The sequence below is a fragment of the Saccostrea echinata genome, unplaced genomic scaffold, assembly GCF_033153115.1.
Source record: "Saccostrea echinata isolate AGI-Se365-2 ecotype Australia unplaced genomic scaffold, CSIRO_AGI_Sech_v1 ptg000060l, whole genome shotgun sequence".
NCBI lineage: Eukaryota > Metazoa > Mollusca > Bivalvia > Ostreida > Ostreidae > Saccostrea > Saccostrea echinata.
The window spans coordinates 1,804,707-1,828,394 of record NW_026889809.1 but is presented as its reverse complement, the minus strand read 5'-3'; the positions used below and the strand labels follow the sequence as shown (position 1 = coordinate 1,828,394).

Below are 23,688 nucleotides of genomic sequence, written 5' to 3'. Positions count from 1 at the left end.
AAAGTATTTTGCATGTCTTTGTCAAAACTAGTTAGGTTTTCGATTCATTTTTGTGCGAGCTTGTTGTACATCACAAGCACCGTTTAATTATTCATAACGTGATTTTGTACTTCCTTTTTTTTATATATAGAATTTCTATTCTAGACAATAATAGATATCTTGAAGGACACAGGTATTAGTATAGTGCTAGTAAATGAAAACAGATCTAAGAAGATTTTTCCGCACTAAATACAGCACCTGAAACTTTTCAGATCTTTGTCAAAATGGATTCCATAAGAACTTCACAAATGTAAGTGGTTATGATAGATATTTTCGTCAAAAAAGTTCTACACTATCCAAGTCAGTATCTTCCGTTGACAATTGTGATTTGTTATCCACAATTACATAATACATCTATAGTATTCTTTAAATCAAAAGAGCGAATTTACTCTGAAGTGTTTTGAGTAAAGTATAAGCATACTGCATGATGATGATTGCTATTAATTCAGTAAAGTGACATCTAACGTACACAATTTTATATGATATTAATTTTGCGTTTTTATTTGTCAGTGAGATTGTCATATAACACATATCAGAGTCAGTGTTTGTGGGACTATGTCGAAAATTGGGGACCTCACAACTGGTGGCGATGAGGAGAGATTTGGCGGACATCAGTGAGATTGTAAAAAAATCAATTAATGATGAGTGATAAGAATAGTGAAATGTTGAGAGGAAGTCACAGAGAAGGATTCAAACTGAAAGAATCAGATTTAGACAATATGACGTGACCTAAAAATCAAGGTGTGATCTGGGAATTATCTCAGTCTCGATCGGTATTGTAGCACACACAAGCAAACTCCACTGAGCATGAACCCTGTGCAAGTGTAATTAATAGCCATTCGGAATGTGATTTTTCCCAATGTTTTGCAGGAGACTTTTGGCTTCTGTCTGCCTTCTCATGGATAGACAGATGTCACTCATTGCCCCAGCCTCATATTATTGTTGATGATATAGTACAAAATGGTTGTCACTTTGTGGCAATTAGACATATGCAAAGAAGTTATGAATACCATGAATTGAACATTTCTATCTCTCTTGCAGAACAGAAACTTGTGTTTGAAATCAACAATTGTTATCTAGTAATTTATGGCTTGCTTATATTGTTCTTAACAGAAATAATTAACATTGGAGCAGGTGATTATGATAAATTACTGTGTTATCACATGAAAGCAGCAGTTTTCTGGGTAATTCGACAGAACACAATGTCTTACTAGTGTCCACCAAATCTCCCGGGAGGGGGGGGGGTGTTCTGGGTCTGTTTTGAACTCATCCTCAAAAGGGTTTATGAGGGGGTCTGTTTTATCTTTCTCTTCCAGATAATAATGTGTTTCTGAGTAAAATTCATGGTGAAACACAGCATCAATTATTCATGAAACTGTATGGGTTCTATGAGAAGGGTTTGGTATTCCTGCTACACAGTCCCTCCATTAGGTCTTATATTATAAATGTCCCTCATAACCCCAGACTCTCCATCTGTACAGAGGAACATAGTCTGATTTCTGAGACTATGTTTCATGCAAACTTATTTAAAGAAGCACACTGCTTTGACATACTTTACACATTAATTAATATGCAAAAAAATGTATGAGGTGCCTTCATACAATAGAACAAATGGCATTCCTGAAAATGGAGATAACGAACAGCTATCAAAGTCCACTGAAATAATACAAATCGGGAGCAAACCAAACACGGACCTCTGAAAAACATCAGAGATCAGTCAGCATTAATGACGGATTGTATTTGCTGACAAGGTTATTGTATAGACCATAGAACTTACGAATTGATGACTTAAAACGAGACTGCTGATATTCTTGTGTCATCGTCTTGTTAATCAATAGCTTGCCTCGTTGAAAAAAAATTTCGTATGTGGAGCATGCTCTTGTCTATCGAACCAATTATCAGATATAAATCCCATATGCAGGTGATAAGGGTATATTGCTACATAAGTAAGGGAAATTGGCGATAGAAAAGTTAAAGTAATCACGTTTAACATAAAGTTTTGTTGTTATGTTACCACTCTTTTTTTTCGTAGTAAAATATCCAAATATGAAACAAATGTGTTAGACTCTGTGGTATCTTTTATTTCAAGTTCACTAGGATATAACGAGTCGACATATGAATGGAAGTAACTATTTTTAATTGATAAAACGTCGTCAATATATCGAGTTGAAGGCCACAGCAAGTGTTTTCTTCCTCTCATGTATAAGAGTTTGAATAAATTCTGCTTCATATGAATATAATAATAGGTCTGCTAATAAAAACAACATATCGACGACAATAAGTACTGATAATTGATTGTACATATTGTCGTCAATGACAACAGCCTCATTTTCCTCCTGCATAATGGACGACAAAATGTACTGTCAAGCATCGGCACATAGGGTCGTGAGAGAGAGAGAGAGAGAGAGAGAGAGAGAGAGAGAGAGAGAGAGAGATTGACAAACATACACACAGACACGGAGGGACGGATACAGATAGATGGACAGTACTCGCAATATTGTAGGGAGGAAATTTTTTTGGTCAGAAAATTATGTCCAGGATCGTGTATGTGTCAAGTGAGTTTTTCTGATCTCCATTGTCTGGCGTCCGTCTGTCTGTCCGTTCGTCTGTAAACTTTTCACATTTTCAACTTTTCTCAAGAACCACTGGGCCAATTTCAACCAAACTTGCCACAAAGCACCCTTGGGTGAAGGGAATTAATTTTTTTTAAAACCAAAGTTGGTACAAAACATCGCTGAGTAAATCCTAAACTGTAGAAATAAAGGGCCAAGCCCTCTTCCAAGGGGAGACAATCAAGAAAAGGAAAAAATAGGGAAGGGTCATTAAAAATGGGCCAGAAAAACCAAAAAGTTATCTGGGCGCTACGTTATGTATAGTGCACATTTTTAATTGTTCAAATCATGCCCCCAAAGGTAGGACAGGGCCACATTAGGGAATCAAAGTTTACTATTGAAATATATAAGAAAAATCTTTAACAATCTTCTTCTCAAGAACCACTGGATCAGAAAAGTGACAAAGTGAAGATATCGAACAGTGATCGATCTCATAAAAATCTATACCATTTTGTGAGCAGGGCATAAATCACGAACCCCTGGAAATTCCAGGATGGGATGAGGTTACTAGGAGGAGTAAGCATCCCTGTTGAGCGGTCACACCCGCTGTGAGTATAGGTCAGGTAGACGGAACATGATGAGATTTAAAAGATGAAATTTAGGTGAAAGCTTCCTAAAATAGTGTTGATTCTAATAGTGATTCTAAATTGTTCAGATCATGGTTCCCATTGGTAGGTTAGGGCCACCATAGTGAATCAAAGTTTTATGTTGAAATGTAAAGGAGAAACATTTTAAATGGTAAGGGTGGGGCCACAACAGGGGGTGAAAGTTTTTTTTAAATATGTAGGAAAAATCTATAAAATGTTCTTCTCAAAAACTGCTTGACTAAAAAATCTGATATTTTTAAGGAAGCTTCCTTAGGTAGTGTAGATTGTAAATTGTTCAGATCATGGTTCCAGGGGTAGGATGGGTCACAATAGGGAATCAAAGTTTTACATTGAAATATATAACAAAAAAAATTCTACAATCCTTTTTTCAAGAACCCCTGAGCCAGTAAATATGAAATTTGGGAAGCTTACTGAGGTAGTTATGGTTGTAAATTGTTCACGTAATGGTCCTCAGGGGTAGGGTGGGGCCACAACAGGGTTTACATAGGGAAAAATCTTTAAAACTACTCTTAGGAACAGCAAAGCCATGATGAATCATGTGACAGTGGGAACATCCTCTGTTAGTGTAGATTTGTTTTTGTTCAAATCACGACCTTATCTTTAGGGTGGGGTCACAATAGGCGATAAAATTTTTTATATGGATATACGAATGCTTGTTAATTGGGAAAAAATCTTATGCAGAACAGCTGGGCCAAAGTGTCTCAGGTGAGTTTTGTGGCCCTTGAGCCTCTTGTTTAAAAGTCTTACACCTCCTTCTATAGAAGTTATATGAATTGGTTAAAACTTTAAGTGCACTGGATACCAGTGTATTTTTTTTTATAGAGTTAAAGTAATATGAGGATGCACTTCGGATAAATATTTTAAATTAAAGATATCTGTGCATATATGTACAATTTGTGCAACCTATCCTACTTAACCCTCCTCCTGCTCCTCATTATCTCAAGATGTGCAATAAGGGTACGCAAATCATGTCGCCGGCGACAATATGTATAACCACCGACAATTGTTACCGACGGACGACAAATGTGCAGTTATATATGGGAGGTACATAATGTAGCCAGCGACAATATGTATAAGACAACAATATGTACCGTCATAACTGTGTTGTATGAAATAACCTAAGAGACACGAATTTGTGATCTACACACTAATAACATTCACAAAACTACAAAAATATCCTTAAGCAAATCTTCCCGTTGGGCGACACAGTACAGTGAGGGAAGGCACATAATGTCCCGGCGACAATATGTACATGATTGTGTAACTTTTCAGCCGGCGACATTATGTACCGATGGACGTCAATATGTGTAAGGTAGGTACATATTGTCGCCGAAGACATTATGCTCAGAACGTCAATATATAACGCCTCTTAAAATCTAATGTAATTTTAATCTGATAGAAAAAAATGCGGTGCATAACTGCACATGACTAAGGGATATATCATATAGCTGGTTGTCATGACAATTATTGTGTTGTACCTTTAAAGGGTCGTCTCCCCGCCTTTGTAACCATTCGATACGTGACCGTAGTTGTCATTGGATGAAACGTGCAGTAAATTCAACAGGTAAGTGAGACGCAATTACAATCATTTGTCCAATTAACTTTTATTACCAAATACTAAAGGAGGAAAAGCAATTATCTACAGGGACTTGTAAAATAAGATGACCAAATTTTATATGCATTTAATCAAATATTTACGAACCTTTGTTAAAGTTATCACAATAGTCTTCCTGAACTTCAAGCTCTCTTTCTTACCTTAATATTTTGTGCAATGTCCTTTCAGTTACTTTTGCAGTTTTTGGTAAATTGTTAAATGAATGAAGTGAATACACTGATAATACTGACCAATCGCATTGAATGAATGTTTAGGAGTATGGTATTTGTAATAAAAACAACACGTGGTCAGTGAAAGAAAAAACTTTAACCTTGCCCATAACTTTTGAGTGGTTGGGGTTATGGCTTTCATATTTAACAGGTAATTTCTTGTGACAAGACCTTTCTTTGGGTACCACCAAATTTGACCTCTTAACCTTGACCTTGGAATTTGACCCACTTTTACAAAAAGTTACCAAACTATAACCTTGGCCATAATTTTTGAACAGTTAGCACTAGGGCTTTTAGATTTCACAGATGTATTCCTTTTGACAAAACCTTCCTTCGGATACTTACAATTTTGACCTTTTGACCTTGACCTTAGCGTTTGACCAACATTTTTAAATTTTTAACCTTGGCCAAAACTTTTGAACAGTTAGCACTAGGGCTTTCATATTTTACAGATGTATTCCTTGTCACAGGACCTTCCTTTGGATAGCAACAATTTTGTCCTTTCGACCTAGACCTTGGAGGCTGACTTGCATTTGAGAAACTTAAACCCTAGCCATAAGCTGCCATACGGGGGCATCAGTGTTTCACAAACACATCTTGTTTACTGTTGCATCGACTGACAGCCGTTTCTTTTTCTGAAATTAGATTTTTTTCCCACAGAGTAAAATTTTATTAAATAAGTTGATGGTTCAGGGGTTTCAACAACCTAGTTAAATGTTAGTTTTAAGGAAATTTCATGGTCGTTATAACGATCTTTTTTTCTGCAAAAACAACATATGTTCATATGTTGACATGTTTCATACAAATTGTAAGGACATTGTTTTCATATTATATTTGGCTACGGATTACTCCGTCAACCTGATCAGCTATAGGACTTACAGCTATAGGACTTACAGCGGGTGTGGCCGGTCGACAAGGGATGCTTACTTCTCCTAGGCACCGTCAACCTGATCAGCTATAGGACTTACAGCGGGTGTGGCCAGTCGACAAGGGATGCTTACTTCTCCTAGGCACCGTCAACCTGATCAGCTATAGAACTTACAGCAGGTGTGGCCAGTCGACAAGGGATGCTTACTCCTCCTAGGCACCGTCAACCTGATCAGCTATAGAACTTACAGCAGGTGTGGCCAGTCGACAAGGGATGCTTACTCCTCCTAGGCACCGTCAACCTGATCAGCTATAGAACTTACAGCAGGTGTGGCCAGTCGACAAGGGATGCTTACTCCTCCTAGGCACCGTCAACCTGATCAGCTATAGAACTTACAGCAGGTGTGGCCAGTCGACAAGGGATGCTTACTCCTCCTAGGCACCGTCAATCTGATCAGCTATAGGACTTACAGCGGGTGTGACCGGTCGACAAGGGATGCTTACTCCTCCTAGGCACCGTCAACCTGATCAGCTATAGGACTTACAGCGGGTGTGACCGGTCGACAAGGGATGCTTACTCCTCCTAGGCACCGTCAACCTGATCAGCTATAGGACTTACAGCGGGTGTGACCAGTCGACAAGGGATGCTTACTCCTCCTAGGCACCGTCAACCTGATCAGCTATAGGACTTACAGCGGGTGTGGCCAGTCGACAAGGGATGCTTACTCCTCCTAGGCACCGTCAACCTGATCAGCTATAGGACTTACAGCGGCTGTGGCCAGTCGACAAGGGATGCTTACTCCTCCTAGGCACCGTCAACCTGATCAGCTATAGGACTTACAGCGGGTGTGGCCAGTCGACAAGGGATGCTTACTCCTCCTAGGCACCGTCAACCTGATCAGCTATAGGACTTACAGCGGGTGTGGCCAGTCGACAAGGGATGCTTACTCCTACTAGGCACCGTCAACCTGATCAGCTATAGGACTTACAGCGGGTGTGGCCAGTCGACAAGGGATGCTTACTCCTCCTAGGCACCGTCAACCTGATCAGCTATAGGACTTACAGCGGGTGTGACCAGTCGACAAGGGATACTTACTCCTCCTAGGCACCGTCAACCTGATCAGCTATAAGACTTACAGCGGTTGTGACCAGTCGACAAGGGATGCTTACTCCTCCTAGGCACCGTCAACCTGATCAGCTATAGGACTTACAGCGGGTGTGGCCAGTCGACAAGGATACTTACTCCTCCTAGGCACCGTCAACCTGATCAGCTATAGGACTTACAGCGGGTGTGGCCAGTCGACAAGGGATGCTTACTCCTCCTAGGCACCGTCAACCTGATCAGCTGTAGGACTTACAGCGGGTGTGGCCAGTCGACAAGGGATACTTACTCCTCCTAGGCACCGTCAACCTGATCAGCTATAGGACTTACAGCGGGTGTGGCCGGTCGACAAGGGATGCTTACTCCTCCTAGGCACTTTTTAGGTGTTCGTGTTTTATGCCCTGTTCACAAATTTGTATTTTTCCTAAGACTTTTGAGATTGATCACTTTTCGTTATCTTCATCAATTTCATGGATTTTATAATTATATCTAAAGACCCCTGCTGTTACCTTTTAATAGTCTGTAAAGTTGGCCTTCGTTGCGCATGGTACACTTAGGTTTATTTCTGAACCTTGATGGTCACAAGATGCTTCTTCTTGTATTACAAACTTAGCCCTACCGGTATCTAAAACTGGAACTCTGGACTCATGTAAAATGTATTTTCAAATAGACTAGAACTATCTTATTGCCGTAGTTTGTTCCTAGTTGAAAAGGAGTAGAATTTCTATTTAAATCAAATTGAACTGATTTACAAGGCCAAACCTCAGCTCTGTGGAGACACATTTCACAAATTAAAAATAAAAGGGCAAATAGTCTACAACCACAATGCATGAATGCGATTTGCTTGCTAAAAGGCCTTGATTTTATGATTTTTAAAGGAACAGTTCTAGTATATGACCTCTCTGGAGATTCTTAACCCAGGGGACATGGAATTCAAAATCTTCGTAAAGGGTAAGCTGCGTTTTGTTATCATGCAGACAGTTTGTCTATTAGAAATTCATGAATAAACATGACCTAATTAACTCCGCCCTTCAGCCTGAACCGTGGACAAATGGGATATAAATTAAATAATTTTTGTAGAGGGCTAACTGATTATCATAATCATGAAAACCTTATTCCTGCTAGACCCCAAGAGGCTTTAGGAAGGTTTACTTTAAGGCCTGAACTCTCCTTCAGGCAGTCAAGAATTGTATTATTTCTCATATAATTCTGAGTTCCTGCTTGAAATCGATCAGATTTAAGATAGTTTTATTATATTCTCAACCTAGCCCAACCCTTGAGGCTGATCTTAAGTCCAAGGGTTCTGACGTTTACAATTATGTTAGAGGGCTAGATGCTCATTACATTCATGCAACTTGATTGTCTGTTTAATGAAAAGATTTTCAAATATGTAATGTAGTTTCTTTAGCCAAATGCGGTCCCACTCTAGAACGCAAGGAATTTGAACTCAACAATAAAAGTAAAGGATTAAGTATTCAATAAAATCATGTAATTTACATTTAAGATGTCCAACAGCAAAGAAGATTTTTCAAATATGTCTTCTATTTTCAATGCATGATTTACTGAGCCTAGTCCGGGATCCTTGGGACATGTATTTTCATTTTTTTTATAATAAGTTTTAATTATAATCATATATACCGCTTGCTTGCTAATTATCCATGAGTAGAGAAGATTTTAAATGTAATTTAAATACATATCCAAATAAATTCCACGTTAGGGCTTAAATTGTACCTTGAAAGCTTACTGTTCAGAATGCCAGAATATTTTCAGTTTAAAAGTTAGTAGACAAAATAAAAAAAAAAAATCAATAAATAATATTATTTAAATTTGTTTTTAATTCAGCTTCTTAGACTATATTGTCCACTCTTTATATACAATTGGTGATAACAGGAGCAAAAATAAAAATAAAAAAAAATAAAAATAAAAAAAAATTAAAAAAAACATTAAAAAAAAAATAATAACAAGAGACCCAAGGGCACATCGCTCACCTGAGCACTGTAGCTCGGAAAAAAGCAAAAATCAGTTTAGTACTTCAAAACCTTTTCCTATATACTCCTATGTTAAACTTTGATCGTCCATTGTGGCCCAACCCTACCCCCGGTGGTCATGATTTGAACAAACTTGATTCTACACTACCTGACAATGCTTACATATAAATATGAACAACCATGACTTTGCTGTTCTTGAGAAGAAGATTTTTTAAGATTTTTCCTATATACTGCTGTGTTTAACTTTGATAGTCCGTTGTGGCCTCACCCTACCCCCGGGGTTATGATTTGAAGAAACTTAAATCTACACCTCCTGCAGATGCTTCCATATAAATATGAATAATCATGACTTTGCTGTTCTTGAGAAGAACAATTTTTAAGATTTTTCCTATATATTCCTATGTTAAACTTTGATCGTCCACTGTGGCCCCACTCTACCCCCGGGGGTCATGATTTGAACAAACTTGAATCTACGGTACCTGATAATGATTCCATATGCGTTTCATTTTTCCTGGCCCATTTGTTCCTGAGAAGAAGATTTTTCAATGATGCCATTCATTTTTTGCTATTTCGTAATTATCTCCCCCTTGAAAGAGGGCGTGGCCCTTCATTTGAACAACTTGAATTCCCTTCACCCAAGGATACCCTGTGCCAAGATTTGTTGAAATTGGCCCAGTAGTTCTGGAGAAGAAGATGAAAATGTGAAAAGTTTACAACGACAACGCCAACGACGACGACGACAACAGACAAATTTTGATTTGAAAAGCGCACTTGAGCCTTCGGCTCAAATGAGCTAAAAAACTGGGTTAAGTTGATTTTATCATAAAATTTTATAATACTATCTTCCATTTTATCCCCTTGCCTATTTTTCTGCTTTACTTTTCCAGTTCACAAAAGTGTTCATTTGTCCTTTTTACACTCCTATTTTCTTCATATATAAGGTTTTCTTATCTTTTTTTATTCGTTTCTATTGGCTAAATACAAGCAGTCTTCTCTGTCTCTGTTTCTCAGTGGTGACTTGGGCATCCTTTTGTTTAAGCTCCTCCGTTTTCAGTGGAAACATTTTTCTCCCTTAAATCTCCGACGTCGGGGACGAGGCACACTCATGAAATTGACACACCTTAAAACATTTGTCATATTTACTGTTTACGACTAAAACAATTTTACTTAGTATGTTTATTCTTTGTTCACCGATTAGGATTTCTATTCTTGAAAAACACATATAATACTATATAGTATAAATAGAGGATATTCAATGTTTTGTAGTTGGATATGGAATTTATTTCACGAGTGGGACAGCCAGGATTTTTGTTATTTTCACGAGTGCGAAGCACGAGTGAAAATATCAAAAAATCCTGTCTCACGAGTGAAATAAATTCCATGTCCAACTACAAAACATTGAATTTTCTGTTTATTACATTTTTTTTGATTTTCCCTTTGCCTCTGTCTTTTCTAATACATGTACAGTATTGTCAATTAACAATGGTTATTTCCATTTTTATGTCAATACGATATATCCCGGTGAGCTTGAGATAAAAGATACCACAGAGTCTGACACATCTGTTTCATATTTGGATATTTTACTTGAAAAAGACGTTAATGGTAATAGTACAACCAAGCTGTATGATAAATGCGATGACTTCAACTTTTCAATCGTCAACTTCCCTTACTTATGCAGCAATATACCTTCATCACCTGCATACGGGGTTCATATCTCAGTTGATTCGATATGCAAGAGCATGCACTACGTATGTAAAATTTCTAAAACGAGGTAAATTATTGACAAACAAGTTGATGAAACAAGAATATCAGCAGTCTCGTTTAAAGTAATCATTTCGTAAGTTCTATGGTCGATACAATGACCTTGTCAGCAAATACAATTTACCATTGAGTCAAATGCTGACTGACGTATTTCAAACTAATTGTTAGGCCATTATTTACACACGGAATTGTAGACGGATTTTTCCGTTATTTCCCGATCATGACAAGGAGCACACGGCGGGTGTGACCGGTCGGCAGGGGATGCTCACTCCTCCATGGCACCTGATCCCACCTCTGATGTTTTGGAGGTCCATGTTTGCTCTGCTCCTATTTTCTAATGTTTTATGGACTTTTGAGCTTGAATACTGTTCGTTATCTCCATATATTTCATGCAGATATAATTGAATATTTTGTTCTTATTACAGCATCCGGAACTTCTCAGAAATGGACTCAATAAGATCTCCACAGATGTAAGTCTGACAGTTATATAATATAATTTATAAATGCCTACACTATCTGCATGATTTGCTTTTTTTGACAATTTTTAACTAGACATACACAGCGGTATAAAACAATCCAAAGAAAGTTTCTAAAGAAAGTTTGTGTGAATTGTTGTTACCCTGGTCCGTCCGTCTGTCACAATTTCTTCTTCCTTAAACCCTTAACTCCTCTTGAATTTTAAACAGTAGCCAATTAATCTTTTGCAATTTGATAGATGGTGTCCTGAAGATGCGCAAAAAGGTTTTGCAATTTTCAGTTTTACCCTAGAGGATAACTGGGGTCAAACAATTATGTTTTTTCTACAAAAGAAAGTTCTGTGAATTGTTGTTACCCTGGTCCATCCGTCTGTCACAATTTCTTTTTCCTTAAACCCTTAACTCCTCTTGAATTTTAAACAGTAGCCAATTAATCTTTTGCAATATGATAGATGGTGTCCTAAAGATGTGCAAAAAGGTTTTGCAATTTTCAGTTTTACCCTAGAGGATAACGGGGGTAAAAAAAATTATGTTTTTTCTACAAAAGAAAGTTCGTGTGAATTGTTGTTACCCTGATCCGTCCGTCTGTCACAATTTCTTCTTCCTTAAATCCTGAACTCTTCTTGCATTTTAAGCAGTAGCCAAATCATCTTCTGAAAGATGATTAGTGGTGTCCTGTAGATGTGCAATAAGGTTTCGGAAATTTCATTTTCACCCTCGTAATCAAAAGGGGGTAGGAAATGCCGCTTTTCTAAATAAACCTGGTTCCCAGAACTCCACTTACATTTTATGCAGTAGCTAGATCAACTTTTGGAAGATGAACGTTGGTGTCATGTAGATGTGCAATAAAGTTTTTGATTTTTACTTTAAATTCACCATAGGGGTCAAATAGGTGTTGTAAAACGGCGTTTTTTCTACTATAGAAAACCCTGATTCCAAGAACACCTCTAAAATTTTACGCAATAGCTGATTGCTGGTGTCCTGAGAATGTGCAATAAGGTTTCATAATTTACATTTTCACCCTAGAGGTTCAAATGGGGGGTAAAAAAATGACGTTTTTTTCTACATAAAACCCCCTAGTTCCCAGAACTATAACCTTGGCAATACGTTTTAAATGTTTGAAGCTAGTGCTTTTATTATATACATGTGTATTCCCTGTGACAAGACCTTCCCAAGGATAGCAACAATTTTGACCCTTTGACCTTTACCTTTGAGTTTGATCTACTTTTGAAAACCGTATCATTGGCCATATCTTTTGAATGTTTCGTTAAAGAAATTTTATATTTCACATATGTATTTCTTGTGACAGGACCTCCTCTTGGGTACCAACAATTTTGACCCATTGACCTTGACCTTGGAGTTTGACCGACTTTTAAAAAAGTAAACTTTGTCCCTAACTTGAATAGTTGGTGCTAGGTTTTCATATTTCACAAGTGCATTTCTTGTGACAAGACCTTCCCTTGGTACAAAACCAATACATTTGACCTTTTGTCTTCTATCTTGGATTTTAACCTATTTTTGAAAACCATAACTTTTGAATGGATGGTGCTAAGGCTTTAATATTTCACGAGTGTATTTCTCGTGATAAGACCTTCTTTACGGCATATATAATTTTGACCCTTTGACCTACTTTTGAAAAAAATTAACCTTGGCCATAACTTTTGAACGCTTTGTACTAGGCTTTCATTTAAGTCCACAGCTTGTATTTCTTAAAAAATATACATTGACTATTGCTTCCAAACTTTTAAATTACAAAAAAAAATCTACAGTGCCTAGATATCAAACATCTGAAACATAATCCTTCAACGTCTTCTTGTTCTCCTTCACCCTACAACTATAGTCCTGTTGGACACGTCATTACTGGTGAAGTAAATATAAGTAATAAGGAAGACTTTAAATCATTAATTTCAAAAGGGACAGAATTTAGGGAATCCCGATCTTTCGACTGGGGTCATAATTTTATATATATCGTAAACTTTTCTATCGTCAACTTCCCTTACTTATGTAGCGATATACCCTTATCACCTGCATATGGGATTTATATCTCATAGTTGATTCGACACGCAAGAGTATACTCCACATATGAAAATTTCTACAACGAGGCAAACTATTGACAAACAAGTTGATGAAACAAAGATATCAACAATCTTGTTTACAGTCATCATTTCGCAAGTTCTTTGGTCGATACAATGACCTTGTCAGCAAATACAATCTATCATTAAGTCGAATGCTGACTGACGTTTTTCAAACTAATTTTTAGGCCATTATCTAAACACTGAATTATCTACGGTTTTTCCATTTGTCCTATCATGACAATGAGCACACGGCGGACGATGCTTACTCCTCCATGGCACCTGATCCCCGATTAAATGTTTGTAGAGGTCCGTGTTTGCTCTGCTCCGGATTTCCGGATTTGTATTGTTTCAACGGAGCTTGATTACTGTTCGTTATCTCCATGGTCCATATGAAATAGGTGTATTTCTTGTGACAAAACCTTTATTTGGGTACCAATATTTTTTATCTCTTGACCTTGACCTTTGAGTTTGACACTCATTTGAGAAACTTAAACTTTAACATCATACGGGGGCAGTGTTTCACAAACACATTTTCACAAAAGTCTTTCAAAAATTCTCTTTTAAACAGAATTTACATCATTAAATCCTGTACTTTCAGACTGGTAACGAATTTAGCATATGAAAAACTTAAATAAGAGATAAGAAGCCATTGAGCTACATGTTTATCTGAGCATTTTATGCTAGATTTGACAAATACATGTATATATTTTGTGTAAATTATAGAATTATTGTGGCTTCTTCCCTGGTTTCCCAATGTGGGAGAGTGCATTTAGAGGCAAATATCTAAGTGCGAGTATTACTGTCTTATGACTGCATCTAGTTTAAATTGAAGTTTTTTGAGTAAAAGATAAATAACTTTATCATTTATAACTATTAATTTATTAAGGATGCATAATAAATGAGATATATTAAATTTCCCTTCATATCATTGTCAGTGAGACTGCCATACAACACATGTCAGAGTCAGTGTTTGTGGGACTGTGCCGTGTAATAGGGACCTCACAAGAGGTGGCCGTGAGGAGAGATTTGGCGGATATCAGAGAGATGGTAATTAATCAGATAAGAAGTAGTGATGAGAATAATGTGATGGTGAGTGAAAGTCGCAGAAGAATGAGAAGAGATTCAGTGGACATTAGATTTATGGAGGATAATCAAGCAAGACCAAATTATGACATTAGTGAGTTGATAAGTGGGAGTCACAGAGAAGGATTCAGACTGAAAGAATCAGATATAGACACTATGGGCTGGCCAAATAATCACCGAGTGATCTGGGAATTATCTCAGTCTCAGTATTACAATACCAACAGAAAAATACTTATACTCTGTGAAAGTTCTAATAGTCCACCAGGATTTACTTTGGCATCTTTGCTGTCACCAAGCATGTACAGAGACATCCAGAGAGCTTGTGTTAGAATGAATGACAGATATTATATATCTAGTTCTAAATACGTACAGATCATGTGTTCTGTATCACCATCCAACTACACTCCACACGGACCCTGTGCCAGTAGAAGACGTGGAACAGTAGAAAATGATATAGCCCCTTGTTTTCTCAGTGACTTTTGGCCTCCATCTGCCTCCTCATGGATAGACAGATGTCGTTCATGGCCCAAGCCTCATATTGTTGATAATATAGTAAAAAATGGATGTCATATTGTAGCAGTTGGACATAAGTTAGGGAGTCATGAAGACCATGAATGGAGAATTTCCTTTTCTCTGGCAGAACAGAAACTTGTCTTTGCAATGAACCACTGTCAATTTTTGACTTATGGCTTGCTTAAGTTGTTCTTGACAGAAATAATTAACAATGGACTAGGTGATGGAGATAAATTACTGTGTTCTTATCACATGAAAACAGCAGTTTTCTGGGTGATTCAACAAAACACAATACCTCAGTGGTGTCCAAAAAATCTCCTGGAGGGTTTCTGGGTCTGTTTTAAACTCATCCTTAAATGGGTGTATGAAGGGATCTGTCCCAACTTTTTCATTCCAGCAAATAACATGTTTCTAAGTAAGGTTCATGGTGAAGCACAGCATCTGTTATTTATTAAACTTCATGAATTGTATGAGAAAGGGTTAGCATTCCTGCTTAACAGTCCCTCCATTAGGTCTTACATTATAAATGTCCTCCATAACCCCAAACTCCCCATCTGTACAGATGAACATACTCTGATTTCTGAGACTGAGTTTGATGTACACCTATTTACAGAAATACGTCGCTTTGACGTAATACCTACATTAAACACACAATACTATATGAAGTGTCTAAGTACAATAGAAAGATTAATATGTTCATCCCTCCTGACAAAGTATCAAGTCGTCATGCTACAGAAACTAACAGCTTCTGTTCTCCAGCACACTGCTTTCATATAACACATGGAGATTGACCCACACAAAAACAAAGTGAGGTATAGAGCAGACAAAATGTCCTGTCACATGCTGAAATTAGCTGCAAATTTTGGTTATGTTACTGACATGTTTTACCTAGCCATGTATTATTATAAGACATTAAGACACATGAAAGCTAAATCTGTTATAGAGAAAGTCAAGATCAAGTTAGCACAGCCATATGTAATGTATAACTTAAATGTAAATGCAGAGTTGTATACTGAGGCTGTAGGGGGACAGTCCTGGTCTAAAAAGATGAATCAGGCTGTAGCATGGAGTATCAGACTTGACAATAAAATCCAATACATTGACGAATTGATATCAGAACAACTCTCTAGTCTACAGAACAATGGGCTTATGTTAACTGTCCCGCCCTTGATACTGTTATACATGCTAGAGATCTTGTGCTACAGGCAAGTAGACACAGTGAGAACACAGACAGCTTTAAACGATCTATATACCCTAAATGACAATGATAATCATCGTAATCAGAGGCAGTTTATACCTTCACATCACAAAGACATATCGTGGCATATTCAGGGTATCTGTCAACAGGTGACAGGGAACTTCAGGACTGCCCTATACTCGTGCCTCCGATCTCTCAGGCAAGAACCATACCATAAAATACAAGCAGCAACAAATATGAGAATACAGGAAATTTGTCAACGAAATCGCTCAATTAGTTAAACAAATGTCAAATATTTGTAGAAGTTCACCTGATAGAATTTATGTTTAAATGTTTCTTCTCATTTCATATTTTCTTTGAAAAAGCTTTCTTTTTAATTGATATGTTACAACTGTAGTAAGAATACTCTAATTTGATTGGCTTATGAAGGAACAATAAAACTCCGTAAAGACTTCAGAATAAGATTATTGACCCACCAAATTCATCTGACAAAATCAGAACACACTAATGCATTAATAAAGAAGTTATTATTCAATAATTACCACTAAATAATGACCTGATAATCAATTTATTTCAAATGAAACTTTTGCATACAGAACATATTGAAGTATATTATAAAATGTGTGTTGTCTGTTTGCTATCGATGAAGAATACCGGTATAAAAGGTGCGCAGTTTTATAAATAATTGCTATACCTCTTTTTCAAATAAAGTAGAGGGGTGAGACAAGGAAGTCCTTAATCATTTTATCTTTCATTTTATGTGTTGAGCTACTTGTTATAGCCATAAGGGCAAATAAAAAATACACGTGGAATAAATATAGGGGAGATGATTGAATTTATGATAAGCCTGTTACTACATGACACTACATGCTTTCTAAGTGACGAAAAAATCAGGAAATGAAATATTAAAATTTATACAGAGTTTTAAATAATCATCTTGACCGAAAATTCATTTGAATAAAACTGAAGCAACGAAAATTTCAAATTTCAAACAAGGAATCTTGCCAGTGAAATGGTCCAAAGGTCAATTTTTACTCTTGTTATTTGGTTCAGTCCAAGCGGTGAACAAAATACCCTTGCTAAAACTTAAATAAAAAATTAGATGAACTGAAAGTAACTTCGAAATTATGGAAAATGAGGAATTTAACATTTATTGGCAAAATTCCAATTGTAAAAACTCTAGCAATACCAAAAATTTTATATCAAGCACGAGTACTTCCCATTCTCTAAAGAGGAATTCTCTAAAGAACTGAATAAGTTTAAAGTTAAAAGTTCAGTATCCTGCAAAAGAAAATCAATAAGGTGGATTGAAGTCCCCAATTATGAAGCACAAATGATATCATTACTTGGTTGGATTAAACAAATACTGAGTATTAATTAATACAAAGCAAGATGGAAGAGTATTATTCAATATTACCTTAATGATATAGAATTAAATGATTTTATAATTACCAGAAGTTGTCTATATTGTTTACATGCATGTCTATCACTACCACAATTTTACAGATACATCTTTGATACATGAACACAAATATGATGATATAAATATTGAACCAAAATTTGTTAAAGAAACTCTTTGATTTAATGATAACGTTAAAATAAATAATGAGACATTGTTCTGGGAAAAGTGGTACAAACAAGGTATATTATATACTGGAGATATTGAAGAATTAAGTAAATTGTTTGACTTGAATATACCTTTCTTTGATTAATTTTGTTTAAGAAATGCACTTCCATATCATTGGCGAAAATATATGTCAAAATAAAAAATGTTTCTTTTAACAGAAATTCTTTGAACTTGAGTTTCAGTATAATAAAACAAGTCCATGCTATTGTCAAAAATATTTAAGTACCAATTTTTCTCGAACAGACTTGGAAAACATTTTCATGCTACCTTTTGTATGTTCTAATGAAACATCACTGCAGTCTTTTCAGTATAAACTAATTTATAGATTTTTATCTCATGATAAACTACTGTGCAAAATGAAAATAAAAACTTCACCCCTATGCATTTTATGTGCAAAAGAAAGTACTATAGAACATGTGTTTTAATATTGTAATTGTGATAAAACATTGTGGAACTACTTTCTAACGTGGAGGAAAACATTTTTCACATTGATAAGCTATTCTGTCAAAACATAGTATCTTGACTGTATTAGAGAAAATGTGACAGTTTGAACTACTGTATTTTGTTTTGTAAGTGCTATATACATTCAGTGTTTATATCCAATATGGATGAGATTTACATGATTTAGAATGAATCAATTTTTCATACCTTTTCAAGTCTTCTGAAAAAGAAACTACAACTTCAAAATAGTGTATTGCTATAATAGTAACTTAATTAGATATTTTTAATGAAACTTGGTAACTAATACTAGATGCACTATTATTTTATCAAAGAACTTATTGTATTATTTTACTATCTAATTAAATCAATTGCTATAATCAAAAGGTAATAATCTTTTAATAAATTAGTTTTTAAAAAAAATAATGAACATATAATTTGTATTTATAGATGCATGTTCTACACCTTTTATGATTTGTGAGATATTCAACCTTGTATGATGCAGATTGACATCATTGTATATAGAAAACATTTTACACGTTTATTATTATTTTATTATATTGCATTTGAAAAAAAAAGCCAATTAAAATAACAATAATAGATGCGCCATAACATTTATTATTGTTTATTTAGTACTAATTGAAAAATTCGATATATACCTAATAAAATTCAAACAAAGCAGACTTGGCCTTTTTTCAAGAAAAAAAGAATTGAGGCAAATTTTTATTTAATTTTTTAGTAATACATGTTCAGTACAAATTGTGAATGTGAATAATCACAATTTACATGACTGGCAGTATTATCAATGGATCAGCTGTGAAAAAACTTGCATGTTTCACAGCTGTTCCATTGATAATACTACTGGCTTCGCTAGCTACACTTTCTTCATATTCTGGAATCGCCCCCTTGTTCGTCTGTTTAATATCCTTATATTCTATTTAAGTTTGATTATATTTGGGTTGGAGAAATTAGGTGTTCATATATTGTATTATAATTGTAGGACTGATAATAAATTTGTAAAGTCTTGTTAGTCCCCTACCGGTCAAACCGGAGGGGACTATAGGTTTCCTCTGCGTCTGTCCGTCCGTCCGTCCGTCTGTCTAGCTGTCCGTCCGTCTGTCCCTCTCTCCGTCTGTCTCACTTGGTTTTCCGCACTTTTTTCCTAAATGCTTGCAGATATTGAGCTGATTTTTGGTATGTGACTTTACCTTGATGTGTTAAAGATCAAGTTTGCATTTCGTTTCTGCTTCATTGATTTTTGACGGAATTATGGCATTTTCAATTTCTAACGGGACCCAGATTACACTTGCCGGTAGGGGACTAGTATTGCTAATGCAATACTATCAGAATGCTTGTTGATTTTTAACAGAATTATGACCTTTTCAATTTTTAAGGGTTTTCCGCAATTTTTTTTCTAAACACTTGCACATATTGAGCTGATTTTTGGTATGTGACTTTACCTTGATGAGTTATAGATCAAGTTTGCATTTCGTTCCGATTCATTGATTTTTAACGGAATTATGGAACTTTCAATTTTTAACGGGAACCAAATTACACTTGCCGGTAGGGGACTAGCATTGCTAATGCAATACTCTCAGAATGCTTGTTGATTTTTGACAGAATTATGACCTTTTCAATTTTTAAGGGTTTGCCGCAATTTTTTTCTAAAGACTTGCACATATTGAGCTGATATTTGGTACGTGACTTTACCTTGATTAATTATAGATCAAGTTTGCATTTCGTTCCGCTTCATTGATTTTAGACCGAATTATGGAATTTTTCATTTTTAACATGAACCAGATTACACTTGCCGGTAGGGGACTAGTATTGCTAATGCAATACTCTTAGAATGCTTGTTAGTCCCCTACCGCTGAAACCGAAGAGGACTATAGGTTTCCTCTGAGTCTGTCCGTCCTTCTAGCTGTCCCTCTGTCTGTCCGTCAGTCTTTCCCACTTGTTTTCCGCAGTTTTTTCCTAAACGCTTACAGATATTGAGCTGATTTTTGGTATGTGAGTGTATCTTGAGTGTATCTTGATGAGTTACAGATCACATTTACATTTCTTTCCGCTTCGGAATAAGGTCCTTTTCAATTTTTCAAGGTTTTCCGTATTTTTTTCTAAACGCTTGTTGATATTGAGCTGATTTTTGGTATTTGACTTGACCTTGATGAGTTATAGATTGTTTGCATTTCGTTCTGTTTCATTGATTTTTGACGGATTTATGGAATTTTCAATTCTTATCGGGAAACAGATTACACTTGCCGGTAGGGGACTAGTATTGCTAATGCAATAATCTCAGAATGCTTGTTAATCTTATTTTCATTTCTAGTTCATTTCAATTTACAAATATTTCCAAGGTATATTCTAATGTAGAGGACATATTGGTCCCCTACCGGTGAAACCGGAGGGAACTATAGGTTTCTTCTGCGTCTGTCCGTCCGTCTGTCTATCTGTGCCTCTGTCTGTCTGTCCCACCTGGTTTTCCGCACTTTTTTCCTAAACGCATGCAGATATTGAGCTGATTTTTGGTGTGAGTGTATCTTGAATAGTTACAGATCAAGTTTGCATTTCGTTCCGCTTCAGTGATTATGGCCTTTTTAATTTTAAAGGGTTTTCCATAATTTTTTTTCTAAACGCTTGCAGATATTGAGCTGATGTTTGGTATTTGACTTTACCTTGATGAATGAAAGATCAAGTTTGCATTTCGTTCCGCTTCAATGATTTTTAACGGAATTATGGCTTTTCGAATTTTTAATCGGAACTAGATTATACTTGCCGGTAGGGCACTAGTATTGCTAATACAATACGTTCAGAAAGTCATCTCAAAACAAAAATAAACAAAAAGCAACGTACAGGGAATATACACACAAGACCTGCTGCAATCATTTTTTCGCTACAAAACATGCAGTTTGATTTCAACCTTTATGAAATATTTCAAACAACCTACAGGATAGCCACATTATTTTGATATAATTTTTAGGTTATCTGAGTCACGCAGGTTTTCATCTGTTTTCATCCATCGTCGTCCAACGGTCGTAAACTTTTGAACATTTTCAGCTTCTTCTCTTGAACCACTGAACCAATTATAACCAATTTTGGCATGTAGCATCAATGGGTAAAGGAGTACAAAAAGTAAGAATTTTTTGGTCCCTGCCCCCCATGGGGCCTGAGGGGTGGGGTTAAAATCATCAAAATTAGTTCTATCTTTAAAAAAAAAGATATTTACTCCTGGAAATCCAGCAGTCAAACTGTTGGCATGATTGTAATAAGCTTTGGGCACTTTACCAAAATGGTGAATATCTTGGCCTCGGGTTCAGGGGTTCTGGAGGGGCTTGAATGATCATGTAGTGAAAATGCATATATTCTTTAAAAATCTTCTTCACTCCCTCAGTATAAAAAGCAGATAAACTAGGTGTATGGTTATGATGATCAAGGGTGCCTCTTCCATAATTGTGAAATTTGTGGCCCCAGGGTGAGGAATTCTGCAGGAGGGGGGTCTATTGATTATATAGTGAAAACGCATTATTTCTTTGAAAATCTTCTTCTCTGCTTCAAAGTATTTAGTTGATAAACCAAGTATATAGTTATGATGAGCAATGGCGCCTCTTCCAAATTGTGAATATCTTGGCCCCTGGGTCAGGGGTTCTGGTGTTAGGACGGGGCTCTATTGATTGTATAGTGAAAATACATAAATTCTTTAAAAGTCCTCTTCTCTCCCCCGGTATATAAAACAGATAAACTAGTTGCATGGTTATGATGACCAAGGGTGCCTCTTCCATAATTGTGAAACTTGTGGCCCAAGGGTGAGGAGTTCTACAGGAGAGGGGGGACGGGGCTCTATCGATTTTAAAGTGAAACTGCATTATTTCTTTGAAAATCTTCTTCTCTGCTCCTAGGTATTTAGAAGATAAACCAAGTATATAGTTATGGTGAGCAAGGGCGCCTCTTCCAAAATTGTGAATGTCTTGGCCCCTGTATCAGGGGTTCTGGTGTTAGGACGGGGCTCTATTGATTGTATAGTGAAATTGCATTAATTCTTAGAAAATCTTCTTTTCTTCCCCTGTGTATATAGCAGATAACCTAGGCGCATGGTAATGATGATCAAGGATACCTCTTCCAAAATTGTGAAATTTGTGGCCCCTGGGTCAGGGGTTCATGTGAGAGTGTGAGTGGGGGTCTACTGAATATATATTGGAAATGCATTATTGTTTTGTTGAAAATCTTCTTCTCTGCCCCTGGGTGTTTAACAGAAAAACTTAATGAATTGTTATGATGAGCAAGGATGTCTTTTCAAAAACATTGAAATTCATAACCCCGGGATCAGGGATTTTGGTGTTAGGGTGAGGCTCTTTTGAATATATAGTGGAAATGCATTATTTCTTTGAAAATCTTCTCTGCCCGTTATTAAGGAAACATATAAGTGCATGGTTATGATAAGCAAGGTGCCTCTTCCAAAATTGTGAATATCTTCTCCCGTGGGTCAGGGGCTCTGGTATTAGGGTGGGGCTTTATTGAATCAGTAGTGAAAAATGGATTATTTCTTTGAAAATCTTCTCTGCTCCTTGGCATCTAGGAGTCAAACAGAGTACATAAAGTTGTAATAAGCAAGGGTGTTTTTAGCAGAATTTGGAATTCTGTACCCTTTGGTCAATTTATTAATTTCTACTGAAAGAAGTTATTCCACTTTGCTATTCACCTATGATAGTTAATCTCTGTAAATAATGTAAACTTAAAAGGTCAATCGAATAACAGAATTAAACGAGAATTTTTATAATATTCAATACAGAAAGTACGTAACTTCATAGTTTTTAATGGTCAGGTAGACTTTTAAATAATAGATAAATGAAATTGGGACAAAAATACTGTATCTTTGTACATTAAATATTCTTCAAAGACTAAAAAAGGCCAATGTGAGGGGGAATGAAATGTGTTAACTAATAGTGCTCTCGAACTATTGTTTTGTTTAGTCAGCATTAGGATAGTGACAAATGGGGGAATGTACAGGCAAATAAATAGATCAACTTCAAGATTTGTTACTGAGTACTAAATTAATATTTTGCTGATCCCTGAGCATCCTATTTCTCTTGTTTTTGAGCAACATAGCTTCATTTATCAGCTTATTTTAATCTATGGATCGTTACATTACACACATGTGACCGTTAAAGCCCTTTGGTCTCCTGTTTTTAAATTAAGTTTCTTGTAAATGAGTACATTTAATTTAATGTTTATATTCATATGTACAAATTTTAAATTAATTGCGTTATAGAGTCTTTTGCCGTAAACACTATCACTTTCTTTTTCTTGTCACCGTTGAATGCAAAATCGCTTACGACGTCAAAAACGACATGGAATGCTCTTGATTTATGAGTAAAATGAGAAATATAGATTCATTTTGGAACATTCTACCCAAGAAAAAAAGATCCCTGCGTAAAAATGTAACCCGTTACACTCTCAAAATATCTTTTAATTCCGCTGTA

At 36.1% G+C, this 23,688-nt stretch overlaps 1 protein-coding gene across 1 annotated transcript; it reads left to right on the top strand.

The window, feature by feature from the left end:
- Positions 1-14,306: 14,306 nt before the first annotated feature.
- On the top strand, positions 14,307-15,750 carry LOC133175000 (uncharacterized). Its single transcript, XM_061310094.1, has one exon. The coding sequence runs from the start codon at positions 14,307-14,309 to the stop codon at positions 15,723-15,725; it is 1,419 nt and encodes a 472-aa protein (XP_061166078.1). The 3' UTR covers positions 15,726-15,750.
- The last annotated feature ends 7,938 nt before the right edge of the window (positions 15,751-23,688 follow it).